Here is a 19,692-nt window from a genome sequence, read left to right on the forward strand (position 1 = left end):
ACCTTTTAATGTTAGTTTTTATTACTACTTGTATTTTTTATTTTATCTTCTTTGTACATATATAGGGGGCTATAACCTTACTGCTAAAATTATGTCTTGCTTTTCTTTATTAGATGCAAGTTTATAGCCTTAATATGAAAATGTAATCTATGACTTGATTTTATTTAGATTTGTGGCATCAGTGCTCTATTTGCTAATACATAGTCCGTTTGAACTTTAGCAATATTTGTTTCTTACACAGAATTTTTCCAGAGTGGAAAATTATTTCATTGTGATCACCTTTGTAAAAAGGTTATACCCCCATGGGCTAAGTAACTACATAACTGCTGCATCATCACTAATAATATAAATACATTATTGCAACGCATTAAGATAATCATATTCTATTAAATTTCAAGATATTCAGGCCGATGCAGTTTCTCTGCCCCCCATATAGTGTCGCTGTCCCCTTAGAACCATCAGGCTGGGGCACTGTTGCTAGGAGACGCGGAGCGGGCGGTGTGTGGGCAGCTGCAGGCTGCACTGGGGAGCGGGTGCCGCGGGCTCGGGCTGCTTGGTGAGGCGGAGGAGGGAGGGAGCCGGGCCCGGACCCCATGCAAGCTAGTTTGTCTGCACTGCCAGGAGCTTCCCTGGTTTGGCTCAGGCCTACTCCGGGCCTGCCGCGCGGAGTGCCCGGCTACATTGATAGATGCTGTTGGAGCTGACGGTACCGGAGAGTGCGGGCCCCCTGCTGCAGCGCTGCGCCCCCCGCATCCAGAGACTTTTCCGGGTGCGGCTCCGCCTGCGACATCCCAGTCAGTCGGACCAGCACTGCCGCATAGTGTGCATCGAGCTGGGCGATGAGGAGCAACGCAGGAAGGCCCTGGTGAGTCAGGAGCGTGTGAGAACTGTTGCTCTGATCCATTAGTATTGTCAGTGACCCGTTAGTTCTGCTGTTCATTGACCCAGGTCTGTTGTCTAACATAATTATTGTCAGTAATTTATGTATACTGTCATCCCAACTATCTATGCTGTCTGTCAATAACTCAGCTGTGCTGTCAGTGATCCATAGATACTTTCTGTCAGTGGACCATGTTTTACACCCAGCAGTACTTTTGTCAGTAATCCAATAAAACTGACATGGATCCACCTTTACTGTCTTTCAATGCTTCATCTATACATTAATACTTACAGTAAATATCATGTCTGTTAGTGATCCATCTATACTGTCAGTGACTCATCTATACTATCAGTGCCTTATGTATACTGTCTACCAGTGATTTAATAATACCACTTATAACTCATTTATCTGTGATCCATCTATACAGTGGGTGACTCATCTAAACTATCTTTGGTGTGTATATTGCCTGAAATATATTAGTACTGACAGTAAGGCATCTGTTAGTGTTCCTTCTATATAGTCAGTGTTCACCTATACTGTCCTTCAGTTATTTATTTCTGCTGTAAGCCAGTGACTCATGTATACTGATTTCCAGTGACCTATATGGTTGCTTTTTGTCAGTGACTCAAGGGTGCTGTTTGTTGGTGATCAAGCAATGATGCCCCTCAGTAAACTATTACACATCCATGCAAACAAAAATGTACATCAAATGTTACAAAATTTAATCCTAAGTATAGAACACATACATAGGCTGTTACTGAAAAGGACTCTGCTGTGCAGCTGGGTAGTTAAAAAGTGCAGCTTTGCGTATATATTGTGAGCAGAGTTGTTGGCGATAGGGCACAAAATGGGAAAGTGCCTGTCTGTTCATGTTGTGTAAACTCAGAACTGCAGGATGATAACATAATAACTTTGTTTCACAGCTTTAAAAAACAAAGGATCGTGCAGAATACAAAATGAAAATACTGAACTAACATCTAATGTCAATGCTTTACTTCTGCCTGAGTGTTTATTACTAAGTTGTCAGTGGCTAACTGTTACAGACTCTCAGTATGCCTTTGGTGTACTGCAAGTGATTCGTGCTACTGTTTAAACATATTGAGATTTTTATAAAAAATGTTTAGTTATGCGTAATAAATCAACTTTGAAAAAAACTTTAATTATTTAGTTTTGCCTCCTTTTCATGTAATTTAGTATGAAAATTGTGTGTTTTCTAATTCCCAGAGCTGGAGATTCATACTGCTGGTTTCTCAGGGCTAACTCTGCTACACATCTTTCCCTTATTGGCTTTAGCAGAAATCATCTGCAAAAATGTACTTTATACTAAGATAATGACCATAGCTAGCCTTGTCCGCTGCAGACTCAAGCTCGTATTGACTCCTCCAAATATGGTAAGTGGTTGACAGAGTTGGGCTATTGTTTGGAATGTGTGCAAAGTGCCTAATAAAAGGCAGAGGTAGTAGATGGGAATGGTAATATTGGCAGTTATCACTTGAACTGTCAGACTAAAAAAGTGTGTCGCACGTGGTGGGTGTGTCTGAAGAGTGTTTTAATTTTAATAAAACAATAAAAACAAATGGATAAATAACCAAATGGTTATAAACAATGGTTAAAACATAAATAAAATCACAGTTGAATAAAACATTGCATTACACAAATAATATGCTTAAAATTCTTGTGTCATGGATCCATGATGGGGTGTTAGAAAAATGACCAGTGATGTGGTGTGCTTATTGAGGGAGTCTCACTTGAAAGGTTGGGCCAAGGGAGTGTATAGACTTGCTGATGATGCGAATGTCAATGTTAATATCAGTGTGGCCAAATGTGTGTGTGTGACCAGTAGAGTCTGAAAACAGGAAACCCCAAGAGTGGGGTGTTGGAGACGTGTGTAGTGGAATCAGATAAATAAATTTGTCGTATGTACCACCAAACGGCGGAGAGGTGTGCGTCACCAATGTCAACTGGTTGAAATCACACTAGAGAAATGCATACATTTAAAATAACATTGCAAAAAGACAGCAGTTGCGAGTGGTAAAATAATGTGTGCAAAATTGCAATAAAAATTTGTGGAAAAATCACGTGCACGTGTGTGAACAGGGAACAAACAGTCAATGGAGTGTCTCAAATGAGACTGAAAAGGAATAAAACATAAAATAACACCAAAAAATAAAGTTATGGGAAAACTACTGTGGCTAAATCCAATAGAAACAAAGTCAGTGATACAAAAAAATTACTGGATTTGCGAGAGAGTGATTTAATAGGAGTATTCCTCAGGTGGGTCCTGGTGATTCCATTGAGTGTCCTTCTGGGTGTACCTGTAAGTTATAAACAATAGTGTAGAATGTACAAACACCAAGGAGGATAATGAAAATGTGCTTACCAGCTCTGGTCAATGCGTTTCAGCCACAATATAGACCTTTATCAAGACAGTCTTGATAAAGGCCTTTATATTGCAACTGCAGTCTTTTTGCAATGTTATTTTAAATGTATGCATTCCTCTAGTGTGATTTCAACCAATTGACATTTGTGACGCACACCTCTCCACCGTTTGGGGGCACATACCACAAATCTGATTCCACTACACACGTCTCCAACACCCCACTCTTGGGGTGTCCTGTTTTCGGACACTACTGGTCACACACACATTTGGCCACACTGATATTAACATTGACATTCGCATCATCAGCAAGTCTATACACTCCCTTGGCCCAACCTTTCAAGGGAGACTCCCTCAATAAGCACACCACATCACTGGTCATTTTTCTGACACCCCATATGGATCCATGACACAAGAATTTTAAGCATATTATTTGTATAATGCAATGTTTTATTCAACTGTGATTTTATTTATGTTTAACCATTGTTTATAACCATTTGGTTATTTATCTATTTGTTTTTATTGTTTTATTAAAATTAAAACACTCTTCAGACACACCCACCACACTCAACACACTTTTTTTAGTCTGTCAGTTCAAGTGATAACTGCCAATATTACCATTTCCATCTACCACCTCTGCCTTTTATTAAGCGCTTTGCACACATTCCAAACTATTGACTCCCTATTTGGTCAGCTAGGAGGCCCTTTGTCCAAAGCAAGAGGTACCAAGCCTTGGCACTTAGTCTTATTTGGGCTATTGAAAAACAATTGCAACAGTTAAGATTTTAAATTTATTTTAAAAATGTTTAGCCAATATGCTGTTCCAGGGTACCGCAAACCCAGGATCCTGGGAGCTTTAAAATTAGTCCCTGGTTCCCTGATTTAGATCTCCCAAAACTTTGGTGCCCCACCAGCCACCACCAGTTGCACCTAAAATTTAGCTTGGTGCGGCTGGACACTTTCTAGGCCTTGCAGCTGTGGAATACAAATCTAAGTTTGGCGAAGCCCTACATAAAATTCTTTCAGCAAAGCCTCTTTACCAATGACAGGACATGGGGGTGTTGTTAAAGTCACATGATTTCAAGTGCAATGCTAGCTGGAATGGTCAGTAACATAGCAGTTAGATTGGTGGTCAAGAGGTCGGGAGTGTGTGAGCATATCCTGCTCTGCAATGCATCAGATCTCGACCCCACAATTTATATAATAAGGATGTTCAAAAGCTGCTAGCTCCTTAATTGGTGGGCTGGCTAGTAGATTTTGAACACATTTGTCGAGCCCTGTGTTATTCTTTAGCAAGACAACAGAAATGTCTGTCACTGATGTATGCTGCCAGTAGCCTTTTAGTATTTTCTGTCAGCAATCCAATAATAATGTCTAGTTTTAATATGGACTATGGATGGTGAGAACGTTCTATTGACAATTCTTTATTACTAATAAAGAATTAATGTCTGTCAGTGACCTATTATTGTTTACTGTAATCCATTGATAGTGTTGGTTGGTTATGTAACATTGAAATAAGGAAATCTCACTTTGTATGTACTATACAGTCATCCATCATTGCACTCATTAGTTGTTTCATCTGATCTATAAGCTTGTATTACTATTAATTTCATCATACTCAAGGCACCCATGTATTGAATGTTTTGTTCTGTAAAAACACAAAATTCTGAACTTGACCTCTGACCATAGGCTTTGGTAACATTACAGATGGCATCACATATTATCAATGACATCACTGAAAAAATATATGGTCGATTAGCTCACATATAATTTGAAGTAGCAAAACAATTGAAAAAAGAAAACAAAAAATCTCAAACATTCTGGCATTCATATAGATATTTTAAAAAGATTTTTTATCACAATGCAAACTTGCAGACACATAGCCTTCATGAATGCTTATAACTCAAGACAGTTTAAAACATGCAACTTTATCAAATTCTGCTAAACAAAACTCTTTAAACTTATTAATCAGTTATAATATTGAAAATCCAGTTACACATCTTTTAAGAACCAGGAAGGGTCTGTGTATTAGGACTTGAGACATCTCAAGGAGCCACAGATCCTATAATTTTATTCTGGTTCCTAATAAATATTTATTTTAATGATATAGTTTTCATTTATAATTGAAAACACAGTACATTCACAGTTTATCTTAAAAATAAAATTCTGTCATTACTGCAAGGTCCCTCAAATAATAATAAACCAATTTAAAAGTTCAACCATCCGTTAATATTAACCCCCTACTTCTAAATAAATAAAACATCTTGGGTTAACAAAGATGCTTATTAAATACATATGTATATTTTAGCTGCTTAAAAAACATCACCATATTTAAAATAAAATATTTATCTATGGTTTTTTTCTTCTTTGTAACATCAGTGACAGAGTCCTTTTCACCCTTTGAACTGGTTGACTGTTTCTCCATGGAAAGATAGCATGATGGTGGGATTTTTGATTAAAGCAGTTAGATTTTTAAGGGGGTCTTAGAAGTTAATAGTTGTTAAGTGTATTTGTTGTGAAGGAGTCAATCAGACATACAACATACATGGTAATAGAGTTGCAATAACACGCAGCATTGTATTTATAGCCATAGGAAGCTGCCACTACAGTGATTTAGTAGATCCTATGCATAGTGTAGGTGGTTGCTACATATTGCTACCTTACCCTACCCAGCTTACCATACCATTCGTAGGGTGCTGAGTATTAAAGCTGATGGTTGGCTACTTTTAGTTCCTGCTGGTATTATGCAGCCGTTATTCACAGGTAGCATATAGCTTGGGATCTAGCCCATAGTTTGTATGGGGCAATATACCCATATAACTTAGCCTAAGTCTTGCTGCTCTTGAAACAGGCTTAAATGTCTTATGCCAAAATATGATCCTGTATAAATATTATCCAACACAACATTTTCTATACCAATCATCATAATTTCAAAGTGTCGTTTTTTTCACTCATGCTCATAAAACATTTTTACAATCAAAGTCTAAAGCTTTATATTTTTAAAACTAATAAGCAAACATTTTCCCCAAACCGAGGACATTTCTACCCCATATAATCTATGCCAAGTATCATGAAGATTGGTGCATCTTTTTTGTTGTATGTTTTGTCTTAAAGGGACAGTCAAGTCCAAAAAAACCTTTCATAATTCAAAATAGGGCATGCCATTTTAAACAACTTTCCAATTTACTTTCATCACCAATTTTGCTTTGTTCTCTTGGTATTCTTAGTTAAAAGCTAAACCTAGGAGGTTCATATGCTAATTTCTTAGACCTTGAAGGCCGCCTCTAACCTGAAAGCATTTTGACAGTTTTCACCACTAGAGGGCATTAGTTCATGTGTTTGATATAGATAACATTGAGTTCACACACGTGAAGTTACCGTGGAGTGAGCACTGATTGACTAAAATGCAAGTCTGTCAAAAGAACTGAAATAAGGGGGCAGTTTGCAGAGGCATAGATACGAGGTAATTACAGAGGTAAAGCATGTATTTTTATAACTGTGTTGGTTATGTAAAACTGTGGGTAATAAAGGTATTATCTATCTTTTTAAACAACAAAAATTCTGGTGTTGACTGTCCCTTTTTAACCTTTTAAAACTGTTATTCCGTCATAATTAGACTGGGCTTTAAAGCCGTTATGACGGAATAGAACGTCATAGCTAACGGCTGTCCTGAAGCCTTCTGTGCTGTCAGGACTTGAACGCGGTCTTGGGGGCGTTCCTAGGGTTGTAGGGACGCCCCCCAGACGCGATCCAATAATTGAAATCTCGCGATCGTGTGCACGATCGCATGGTTTCAATTTGTCTACATCAGAACAGTTGTTCCGATGTAGGCACTTTAGCCCTGACTCGAAAGGGTTAAAATATGCCTATCACTCTTAAAATACTAAACCAATTTATTTAAAGGGACATAATACTTATATGCTAAATCACTTGAAAGTGATGCAGCATAATTGTAAACATCTGACAGAAAAATATCAGCTGAACATCTCTATGTAAAAAAGGAAGATATTTACTCACAATTTCCTCAGCTCACCAGAGTAAGTGCTCTGTAAAAAGTTTATCTTTCAGTTACTGCCCAGCAGCAGGTTAAAAAAATAAATAAATAAAAGGAAGAAATTAACAGCAGCCAATCAGCAGTGCTTTGGTTATGAACTCTTTTACTGTGATCTCATGAGATTTCATAGTAAACTTCCTTAAACTGAATAGGGAAATAACATGAGTGTGCATGAGGCACGCTCCCTTGCAAGTCCCGGGACAGGCATATTGATTTGCTGCTTAAAGTCCTTTACATAGGGGTGTGAATACTTAGGACATTTTGAGGTAAAATATTTTTCTTTTTTACATAGAGATGTTCAGGTGATATTTTCAAGTCAGTTTTTTTACAGCTATGCTGCATCACTATCAAGTGTTTTAACATTTGGGTATCATGACCCTTTAAAGGGCCAGTAAACCCACAAAATAATATAGTGCAGAATTTTATAACATCAGCATAGCGCCAACTTTCTACCTGAAAGGATTTCAGAGAAATGTTCCTACAAATATGACTTTTACAGTACGCCGCCCCTGGCACTACTGAGTGGGTCTGTTTGTTTTCCCTAAGCGCATTGGGCACGCTGTCTATTCACAGCGGGCCCGATCGCGCCATTAAACTCAATGTAGCTCGCTCCTGCTACCAGAGCAGAGCAAGAAAAACAAGCAGACTCGCTTAGTAGAGCCAGGAGCGGCGTACTGTAAAAGTAATTTTCGTAGGAAAATTTCTCTGAAATCCTTTCAGGTAGAAAGCTGGCGATATGCTGATGTTATATAATAATATATTATATAACATATGCTGATGTTATATAATTCTGCACTATGTGCAGAATTATATAACATTATTTTTTGGGTTTACTGGCCCTTTAAGATCGGCAACATTTGTAGTGATCTGTGTGATGATCAGAACTGCAAAGTTTCCTCTAAATGTGTCCCTTGAAAAGGTAAAAAAATATATTTTCACATTTGTATATGAACTTAAACTATAGCTTCACTGCCTCAATATATGAAAAGAACATTTTTAGTTTTCTTGCATTTTTCACTCATTATGCCTTTTATAAAAACTGAGTACATCTAACAGAATTTTGTGTAACCCAAATGCTTATTGAGGTTTTTATAAAATTTTAATGTTAGAGATATTCACCATTTTTTTCCTTTAGGAGGCCATAGGTATTCTAGGTCATTCCAAATATACAGAGCCACGCCTCCATAGCCTCATCTGAAATCAAGTATTTGCAGCCAAGCTAAGGAAAATTAGTTACCAACCACAGGTGTTAATGGCCAAACTGAATGTGAAACCCACTTTCCCATTTTAGCAGATTTGGGAGGTGAGAGGCTGGTTAGCCTGAAGAATGCCCTTTTCGAGTTAGATTAAATAAACTGGTTATAGCTGGGCATGGTGTTGTAAAGATGAAGGAAATCGTTTATTAGAGAATATGATCATTTGGACTGCTTGAAGCAAGAAGATGACAGGAAAGCAGACAATTGTTACAGGAATCCTTTATCTTTGTTTACATAAATGAGGAATAAAATAGTGTTTCTGCTAGAATGGTCACACAATCAATGTTTAAACCAGAGATAAGGAAGAAGAAAAGTATGCTCTGCTTGAATGGCTTTTTACATCACTTGTACTTTGTTAGTTTCATATGAATACAAAATATAAAGACATTTCAGTTTGTTAGAGCATGTAGAGGAGTTAAACACATAGGTACAGTTCTAAACATGGCTTGAAAGCTGTTCAGAAGTGACAGTTGTGACATTTTAAATTTGCAAGCATGACCTTGCTTATGTATTTACCCCTTTTGCAAGGTTTAAAAATCTAGGGCCAGATTACAAGTGGCGCACAAAAATATTAGCGCTATTGAGCGCTAACAACGCTCAAGTTAAATCAATAGCACTCGTATTATAAGTTGAAAGTAAAATGTTAGTGAGCGAACAAAAGCCGCAGGCGCGCTAACATTTTTAGGTTGGATAGCTCCAACTCTCTTTCCCAATATATTTCTATGGGGTGCTTTAAAAATACCATTGTTATTTACGTCGAAGACAATTATATTTGTATTCTTTAAATCTATTCCTTTTGCTTCTAGTCAGCTTTTAACAGATATGCTACATCACTTTTAAAGGGATAGTAAAGTCCAAATTAAACTTTCATTAATCATATAGGGCATGTAATTTTAAACAATTTTGTAATTTACTTTTATCATCAAATTTGCTTTGTTCTCCTGTTATTCTTAATTGAAAGCTAAACTTAGGTAGGCTCATATGCTAATTTCTAAGATCTTGAAGGCCGCCTCTGCATTTGACAGTTTTTCACAGCTAGAGGGCATTAGTTCATGTGTTTCATATAGATAACACTGTGCTCATGCACATGAAGTTATTTAAGAGTCAGCAATAATTGCCTGAAATGGAAGTCTGTCAAAAGATCAGGAGGCAGTGAGCAGAAGCTTAGATACAAGGTAAATACAGAGGTAAAAAGTATATTTCTATAACAGTGTTGTTTATGCAAAAGTGGGGAATGGTAAATAAAGGGATTATCTATCTTTTTAAACAATACCATTTTTGGTGTTTACTATCCCTTTAAGTGTTTTAGCATACAGATAATGTCTCTTTAAAGGGAAAGTCTAGTCAAAATTAAACTTTCATTAAAGTGAATGTCAATTTTGATGCTAAAGTGCCCGTTTTTTAAAAATTTGATTAAAAACAGGGGCACAAAATTTACATTTAACTCCTGTTTTGAAAAAAAACATACCTTTTAATCTTGACAGCAGCTCCAGCTTCCTCCGGTCTGACGTCAGAAATGATGGATTGCAACCCATTTCTGACATCAGAAATGATGTCGCAAAGCCTCTTCCTGGGTCTAAAATGAGGAGTCCGGCTTCCTCCAATCACGGCTTCCCCCCCGGGAGAATCAGTGTCTGATTCAACGCCGTGATTGGAGGAAGCCGGATTCCTCATTTTAGACCCAGGAAGAGGCTTTGCGACAGGTGGAGGAAACTGGAGCGGCTGTCAAGTTTAAAAGGTTTTTTTTTTTCACAACCCGAGTGAAATGTAAATTTTGATGAATTAAAGTGCCCCTGTTTTTAATCGAATTTTTTAAAACCGGGCACTTTAGCATCAAAATTGACATTTACTTTAATCGGAAAGAGCATGCAATTTTAAGCAACTTTCTAATTTACTCCTATTTTTTTCGTTCTGGTATCTTTATTTGAAAAAGCAAGATTGTAAGCTTAGGAGTCGGCCCATTTTTAGTTCAGAACTTGGGTAGCGCTTGCTGATTGGTGGCTACATTTAGACACCAATCAGCAAGTGCTACTCAGGTACTGAACCAAAAATGGGCCGGCTCCTAAGCTTACATTCTTTTAAAAAAGGAGTAAATTAGAAAGTTGCTTAAAATTGCATGCTCTATCTGAATCATGAAAGTTTAATTTTCACTAGACTATCCCTTTAACTAAGGACACTGCTTTCCAGTTTTATGGTCCCAACTTGGCTTAACAGGTGTGATAATGTAAATAGTTTTTTTTAAGTTCTCTAAATAAATCATATTTTCTGCACACACATTTGCAGCTTGAAGATGCTCATTATAACTGTGCCACTGAACTGACTGGAAAGGAACGCCTCTGACTGTAGAGCAAGCCTATCTTGCACTAAGGAAAAGAATAGAAGAAATTCCTCATCGGAGACTGATTCATAGTCACGCTCACTGACTCTGTAACCTAATTGTGCGAAGTCACAGATTTTTGTCCTTTTACAACTTCTGTGGGTGGCAGGAAGAGGGGGAAGCAGACAGACAAAGAAAGCTACCAGTGATACGCTTTTGTGTCTTAGGAACGTAATAAAGCATAAGAACATATGCTTTATTCCTGTTCTTTTGTTACTGTGTAACGTAAACCGTAAATTACACATATTGATACTAGCACTATTTCAGTGGTGAAAAGAATTAGACATTTTAATATAAATATTTATATAGTGCATTATGTTGCCGGTATATTTAGTTTTTTTGTTTTGTACGTTTAAAAATGAAATGGCTTTGTTTAATGTTCTAGCATTGGCCAGCATAACGGGAAAGTAACGTCTCTTAATGAGAAGGGCTAAACACCTCATCTTCAAAGCTGATTGCTTAAACAAAAACTAACTGTTCAAAGATACTTGGTTAAAATTAAATTGCAGTTTTTTTTTCTCTCTAGTATTCCAGACAATAAACACTCTGAGATTATAGTATAAAATATTGAATTATGCATAGTAAAACAACTTTACGATATATTTTAATAATTTGCCCTCTTTTTCTGTAATTTGTCTGAAAATTGTACATTTTTCAGTCCGGAAAACGGCAAGACCGCATGGCTTGCCACATATCTCTTTAATTTGCATTTTGTTATCTTATCTTTTCTGTTGGGCCCAAACAATGGAGATTTTATTGGCACAATGGCAAGCTCTGTCGTCTCCATACTCAAGTCCAGATTGGCTCCTTTAAATAAGGAAAGTGGTGGATGAAGGTTGACCTTTAAAAAAACTTGCAGCAAACAATGTGTTATGTTAATCTATTGGAAGACTGCAATTTTTTTTTTACATTATAAGGTATTTAAATCCCTTTAAATGTGAGTGAATGTCACCCCGCAAAAAAATAAAGGCTGGGGGCACAGCTTGTCACCATGCAAACAAAGGGGTGCTAAAATATACTTTGGGAAACCTTCGTTAAACATGGAACATTAGGCTATGTAATCTGGCAATGCAGTAAAGGGACAATAAAGTCATATTTTAACTTTTATGATTCAGACAGAGCATGCAATTTTAATCAACTTTCCAATTATCTTCTATTGTTTAATTAGTTTCATTCTCTTGGTATTCTTTATTAAAAAGCATACCTAGTTAGACCAAGGAACAGCAATGCACTACTGGGAGTTAGCTGCTGATTGGCGATCGCATATATGTGCCTCTTGTCACCTGATGTGTTCGGCTAGCTCCCGGTCGTGCATTGCTTCTCCTTCAACAAAGGATATCAAGCAAATTAAGCAAACTAGAAAGTTGTTTAAAGTTGTATTCTCTGTCTAAATCCTGACAGAAAAAAATGGGTTTCATGTCCCTTTAAAAGGATTACAGAAAAAAGTAATGTTTATTGTCCTTTTAACTGTGCTTGTTTGTCTCTACCACTTGTCTCTTACACTTTCAGTAAAGTAGTGCTTTTGAAAATGTCAGATTACATTAAAAATATGCCTTTTTTTCTAGTGTTCCTCTTTCTCTGACAAGAACATTTTTCCTTAAAGGGACACTGAACCCAAATGTTTTCCTTTTGTGATTCAGAAAGAGCATGAAATTTTAAGCAACTTTCTAATTTACTCCTATTATCAAATTTTCTTCATTCTCTTGGTATCTTTATTTGAAATACAAGAATGTAAGTTTAGATTCCGGCCCATTTTTGGTGAACAACCTGGGTTGTTCTTGTTGATTGGTGGATCAATTCTTCCAACAATAGCAAAGTGCTGTCCAGAGCCTGAACCAAAAAACGTAGATGCATTCTTTTTCAAATAAAGATAGCAAGAGAATGAAGAAAAATTGATAATAGGAGTAAATTAGAAAGTTGCTTACAATTGCATGCTCTATCTGAATCACAAAAGAAAAATACATTGGGTTCAGTGTCCCTTTAAGTCTAATAAATGACCATATATATTTGTGTTCTTATAAAATAATTCTCACAGTTGTACCAGGAAGTGAATACTACTCTTAAAGGGACAGTCTAGTCCAAATTTAGCTTTCATGATTCAGATAGGGCATGTAATTTTTAAACAACTTTCTAATTTACTTTTATCATCAAATTTACTTTGTTGTTATTCTTAGTTGAAAGCTAAACCTAGGTAGGCTCATATGCTAATTTCTAAGCCCTTGAAGGCCGCCTCGTATCTAAATGAATTTGACAGTTTTTCACAGCTAGGGGGTGTTAGTTCATGTGTTTCATATGGATAACACTGTGCTCACGCACGTGAAGTTATTTAAGAGTCAGCACTAATTGCCTGAAATGCCAGTCTGTCAAAAGATTTGAGATAAGGAGACAGTCTACAGAAGCTTAGATACAAGGTAATTACAGAGGTAAAAGGCATATTTCTATAACAGTGTTGGTTATGCAAAAGTGGGGAATGGTAAATAAAGGGATTATCGTTTTAAACAATAACATTTTTGGTGTTTACTATCCCTTTTAATGCTCATCCTTTGTGTGTCTACTTTAAATTCAGACCGACAGTTGATTTTTTTTTTTTTTTTAAAGTTTGGATAATAGTTTATGAAAAACAAAAACCTGGACCTAAACTGGTAACCCTTTTCGTTCCAAGCTTTTTAATGTAACGTGCACCTAGAAGTTGACACATTTAAAGGAACCATAAATACCTTGATATTTTGATATGAAATGGTTACAGTATGTGTAAATAAACAACTTTACAGCATACTGTCATAGTTTATTTTGTCCCCCCTTTTATATAATTTAGCTCTGAAAATGTAGCAATTTCTAATTCTCAGATCTTGAAATGTATCCTGCTGGTTTCCCGAGGCTAACCCTACTACATATTTTCCACCAATTTGCTTTATCACATAACTGCAAACCAATGTACTTTATATTAACATTATGACAGTGGCTAGTGTTGTCTGCAGACTAAAGCCCAGATTGGCTCCTCCACATAAGGCAAATGGTGGTTGGAATTTGGCTGTTGAAAAATAATTGCAGAGAAAAGGATGTTAATTTGTTTTAAAATAGTTAAAGCTTGGTCATATGTCATTCTGTAGCAGAACAACAGAAATGTCTTGTAATTACAAGGTGTTAACTGTCACTGATTTTATTACCTCTCTTTGAAACACGGGGTTTGTGACTAACTTAGTTGATGGGAGTGCTCCCAAAGGGGTTAAACCTATAATTTTGCTTTCTCACAGGAGGTACTGTGCATTGGTGCTCCAATCACTGGCCATGCCTTGTTCAGGGCTGGCTTGAGAGTGTGATTGGTGGTGCGTGAGTTTCCCTTTTATATTTAACTTTTTTCCCCGCTAAGGTTGAACATATAAGGCTGCAATCCAATCTATTATATTTCATGTAAAGTGCATCAAATGGGTTTTTCAGAGGGCTTTCGAACCCTAATCTGTCCAAGAACATTACTTTTCCAATTTTACACCTTGGGGTTGTTGAAAGCGCAAATGTAACTGTTTGAGTAATGTTTTTTGGCTGTTTTGTCAATGTTAAAGGGATATGAAACCCCCAAAATGTTTTGTGAAACAGACAGAGCATGCAATTTTAAACAAAGTTCTAATTTATTTCTAATTATAAAATGTTCTTTGTACTCTTGGTATCTTTTGTTGAAAAGCAGGGACATAAGCTCAGGAGCCTGCCCATGTCTAAAACACTATATGGCAGCAGTGTTGCAAGAATGTTAATTATTTGTAAGAGCACTAGAGGGCAGCACTATTTAACACCATGCAGTGCTCCAAACACCTACCTAGGTATCTCTTCAACAAAGAATACCATGGAAACAAAGCAAATTTGATAATAGAAGTAAATTGAAAACTCTTTTTTTTTTTTTAATTGTATGCTCTGCACAAAAGAACATTTTTGGTTTTATATCTCTTTTAAATGTATTACATAGCTTGGTTTATATTTTAATAAAACAGATCATTGTGTTTTTAACAAAAGCTTCACGCTTTAAACATTGTATGCATATAAAATGCAATAATCTAAATGCCTATTATCACAAGTGTATTGGAGGTTTAAAATATTAATACTAAAAAGATTAAATATTATATGATATTTTAGATTTGATATATTTTACCCTTTCATGGAAATTGTGATATACCTTAGGGACTCCTCAAAGAAACTAAATGTATCTCGACTTGATACTCACAACATTTTGCGACTACTATATTCACTAAAGTGAGTGAAAACTACTGTGCTGTGCAGTTGATGCTATTTACTAATATGTATATAATTTTAAAGAACATTCTAGTGTAGTAACACCTGCAGAGGAGTTAAACACATAGCTAAACAACTCTTCTATGTCAAATTTGTGCTTTGTCTAATGCTCCCTAGAGAGGCCAAAAAGCAAAATTTGTAACCTAGGGTTTCAAATTGTCTATTCTAGGTGTGTGTTTTGCTTTTCTCTAGGGAGCGTGGGACAAAGTACATTTTTTATACAACAGCAAGCAGTGTTTAAAGGGACACTAAACTAATTTTTTTCTTTAATGATTCAGATAGAGCATGCAATTTTAAATAACTTTCTAATTTACTCCTATTATTTGTTCTTCATTATCTTGCTATCTTTATTTAAAAAGCAGTGTTTAAACACATGGTTAATAAACAGAGCATTTTATTAGTAAAGAAATGCAATGTCCTTTTAACCCCATATTAATGAATCAGCTCCATATATTGGAATAGTATTTAAAGGGATTTCTCTCTGTAGTGATTCTTTTCTCACATCAATAAATAGAGAAAATGTATTTTTAAAACTTTTCATGTACTATTTAAAAACACTGAGTTTTTGGTTGTTGTTGCATATAAATATTCTGTGCACCTGAAAAAGTGGAATTCCCCCCCTAATAAAAAAAACCCAAATAAAACAAAACTGTGTATCAGGTAGGAGTTGTTTCCTTGTTTCACAAGTTGTATCTCCTGTGATCATGTTACCATGACATTGCGTTTACGCTATGGACGTTACCAAACTTCGCAAAAGCCACAAAGCCAGGAAGAGCCGAGGACAGCAGGGGGTAGTAAGACGTATAGAACTATATGGTAAATACAGGGTATAGAGAGAATACATTTAAAAGGAAATAATGGTTAATAGTATTCTTGGGTACTGTTACACAGTATTGAATAAGCAGTAAAAAAAGAAAAGCTGCTTTATTTATTTTTAAATGCCAAGATCTGTACCATGTTCATGTCTCTGGTGAGCACCCAACAATATGAACACCATACACTAGCTTTCTAGGCAAGCTACTACACAAGAGTGTACTTACCAATCAAAAGCTAAATACACTGTCAGATCAGCGCCTGGGGGCATTAGTGGTGCTAAGTCAGGATGTTAGAAAGTTACGGGATCTGAGAAGGATAGAGGGGTTTGGGTTTAGAGTAGAATTTTTTTACAGTGATAATTCTTTTTTCTTCATTTTGTCCTCACCATGTTTTCACAGCAGCCCGTGGTTATATATACAGTACATGGAAATATGACCATGCTTACATTTTTTTATTATTTTTTTTTTACATTAGAGATTCTTATATATATCCTTACATTAAGAATGTACAGTAAGATGACTTACAGAGATGAAGGCTCTGAGTTTCAATTTTACAGGAAACATGATTTGGGAGTGAAACTGCTTATCACTTAAAACTAACCACAGCCCATGGAATGCCTTATTTCTGCACAATTCATGGTCTGACCCTTGTCCTTGGTTTGCCCTAAGTAAGCCCCTGAATCATAGAATCTCCACCATCTTCTTTCCATATACTAGCCAGGAAATATTGGGCAATATGGACATGTGCTTTTTAATATGTATGTCACATATTTTAAGGCAGTGCTTCTCAATCTGTTTTGATTTTGTAGAAAGCTAGCATTTTAATACTTTTTAAATAAAGTAAGTTTGTTATACACTTACTACTTGCTGCCATACTCCTTTCATCTAACCACCACTATCTGATTGGACTACTGGGGACTCCTGCTGGCCTAGGTTCAGTCTACTGGGTGACTGTTTGAGCCCAGTTTGCCTCTATTGCACTAAGGGAGGTGTATCACCAAATGCGAGTGTAATATTTTATTAACACTACACCTCTCTGGTTCATACAATACTAGGCCATATTGGCACTTTGTTTCTCTGTTTATATCACTTACAGATAACTGAATACTTACCGGAGGTCAGTCTGCTGGGTGACTGAATAGATCCCAGCTTGCCCCATTTTGCACCAACAGGGGTGCATTATCAAATGTGAGTGTATCTGTCACACACCAAAAAAATGTATCATTGTTTCAAACAATATTGGACCATGTGGCGCTTCTGTCCCTTTTTGCTTTCTACAGATCATTGATCCTGGATCGTGGCCTTGATCCTCATACAGACAGCTGCCTTCACCTGAAATAATCATTCATCATTTGGTGATAATTTATCACATTACATATGGGACACTAATATCATTATTGCCATTTTCATACAGATGGTATTATACCATCACAATATCTGATGTTCATAGTTATAATTGTTTGAATTACTTAAGTTCACCTGTGTTAACTGTGTAGTAGATTCTTTTTGTATTTAAAGTGATAATACTACTATATGATATACAGACATTACTTGCCCTTAACTTGCATTTAAACTTTTAAAGTGATATTACAACTACATGATACAGTCTGTAAGATACATATATTTGTTCTAGTGCTTATAGTTAAAGTACACCTACTATCTGTCTACTGGAATTATAACTCCGTAGTTATATAGTACCTTTTTATATCAAGGGCGCCTCCTATATACGTTTTTGTTTGTTTTGATTTTGAACACTTTTATTATATTTTAATTCACAGCCATGATTTTTTCCATTAGCCTGACCTGTCAGGGATTATGTTTATGTAATACAGTGATATACAAATCAATACAGGCAGTCCCCGGGTTACAGACATCCGACTTAAGTACAACTCGTACTTACAAACTGAGAAAATAGAGCTTTATCGCCAATCCTTCTGTCCAGGATAACCCAAAATACTCAAAATCCAATAGTCACAAGGACAGAAAGTGATGTGAAATTTTCAGGGGCACAGATAGCAAAACAAACTTTTCCCTATACTATCCAAAACTAAAAAAAATTCTGACTAGAGTTTCACCTAAAAAAAAGTGCCTGTTCCAACTTACATACAAATTCAACTTAAAGTGCATGTAAAGTCAACCAAATAGCTCTGCATCAAAGTGTTTAATTGCCCAAATAAACGTTAGTTTCATTCATCATATTTTTTCAAGATGTAAATAAAAGTCATAATATCTACTTTTACTTGCTATTGTTTTCGCCGATTCCTCCGCCTGCATTTTTGGTCCCACTTTTCTTATCTGATTGACACTTCGCTGTCTTAATCTTTTTTTCGTCCCCAGGACGTCAGGCTGGTTGTTCACCACGTCACTTTCTTTAACTGCGCATGTGTGAACTACTCGATGACGTTGCATACTCAATGCTCGTCCTCGATTCTCGCATGCGCAATAACAATATAATCTCATTTATTCTAAGACCTGGAGAGCAATTGCAACTAATTGTCGTATCATATAGATCTCTCCCTCTGACATCAGACCATATTACATAGATGTGTCCCATTCTATTAATCCTGATACCATATTACATCGATCGCTCACATTATACTTATCCTGATACCGTGTTACAAAGATCTGTCCATATTAAATCGATCTGTCAATTTCTATTATTATTGATATCATATTAAATAGATCAGTCACATTATATTAATCATGATACCATATTACAGAGATCGCTCACATTATACTAATCCTGATACCGTATAATATAGACCTGTCTCACATTCCAATTATCCAGATACAAAATTATATGGATCTGTTATCAGTTTTAATAGAATATGACCGATCTATATAATACTGAATTTTTTAAACGCATGCGCAAATGTAGGCCCTGGTCGCGAACGAGCTTCAAACAAACGTCACGGAGTGGGCGTAAAATATTGAAATGAGGCATCGGATATAGGGCTGTAATCCAGGAAGAAGACGGTTGGGAGGAGTTGAGTGCTTACAACGGAGATAAGTTATAAATTAAATAAAACTATCTTTATTATAATTATATTAATGGGGTTTGACTATTTATAACATTGTGAGCAAGTAGGTTTAATATTAATAAGTAAAATTTACATTCACTTTAAGAACAAAACCACAGAACCTATCTTGTTCGTAACCTGGGGACTGCCTGTATATCATGAACTGAGAATTGTATATGTTGTATTGTTTGATGTGTGCCTGTAAAAACCTTAACTATTTAGATTTTATACTGAAATAAACCATTCAGAATTTTATATATATATTTTTTGCCCTCAACTTTAATTCAGTATGACACACTTAGCAGAATGTTGTGACACTTAAAGTTGGCCTGACAGCTGCACTGACTTATTTTTAGGCTTTTTATTAGTTTGGTTCATAGGTTTTTATTAAAGGGACCTTTTCTTAATTGGGCAACTGGAATTTTTTTGGTAGCACAAGCATTTTTAAGTAGAAAGACTTTTGTAGTTTAAGACCCTCTTGAAAGTAATGTTTTAAAAATAAAAATGCATCTGTACCTTGACGTTCCTCTAATGGAAAACTTGGAAGGCAACATACAGTACTCAGGTATGGGCTTCTGGTTGGCTGGAAGCATGCCTGCATTTTTTTTTACATGTTGAAAGATGGATTTAAA

General features: G+C 36.1%; 1 protein-coding gene across 1 annotated transcript in view; it reads left to right on the forward strand.

The window, feature by feature from the left end:
* Positions 1 to 579: 579 nt before the first annotated feature.
* The window catches only part of ZC3H12B (zinc finger CCCH-type containing 12B), a 227,076-nt gene continuing 207,963 nt past the window's right edge, over positions 580 to 19,692 (forward strand). The window contains exon 1 of the mRNA XM_053699224.1: positions 580 to 865. Coding sequence (XP_053555199.1) covers positions 689 to 865 — 177 coding nt within the window. The 5' untranslated portion in view covers positions 580 to 688. The remainder of the gene's footprint in view (positions 866 to 19,692) is intronic.

This window comes from Bombina bombina, chromosome 1 (assembly GCF_027579735.1).
Source record: "Bombina bombina isolate aBomBom1 chromosome 1, aBomBom1.pri, whole genome shotgun sequence".
NCBI lineage: Eukaryota > Metazoa > Chordata > Amphibia > Anura > Bombinatoridae > Bombina > Bombina bombina.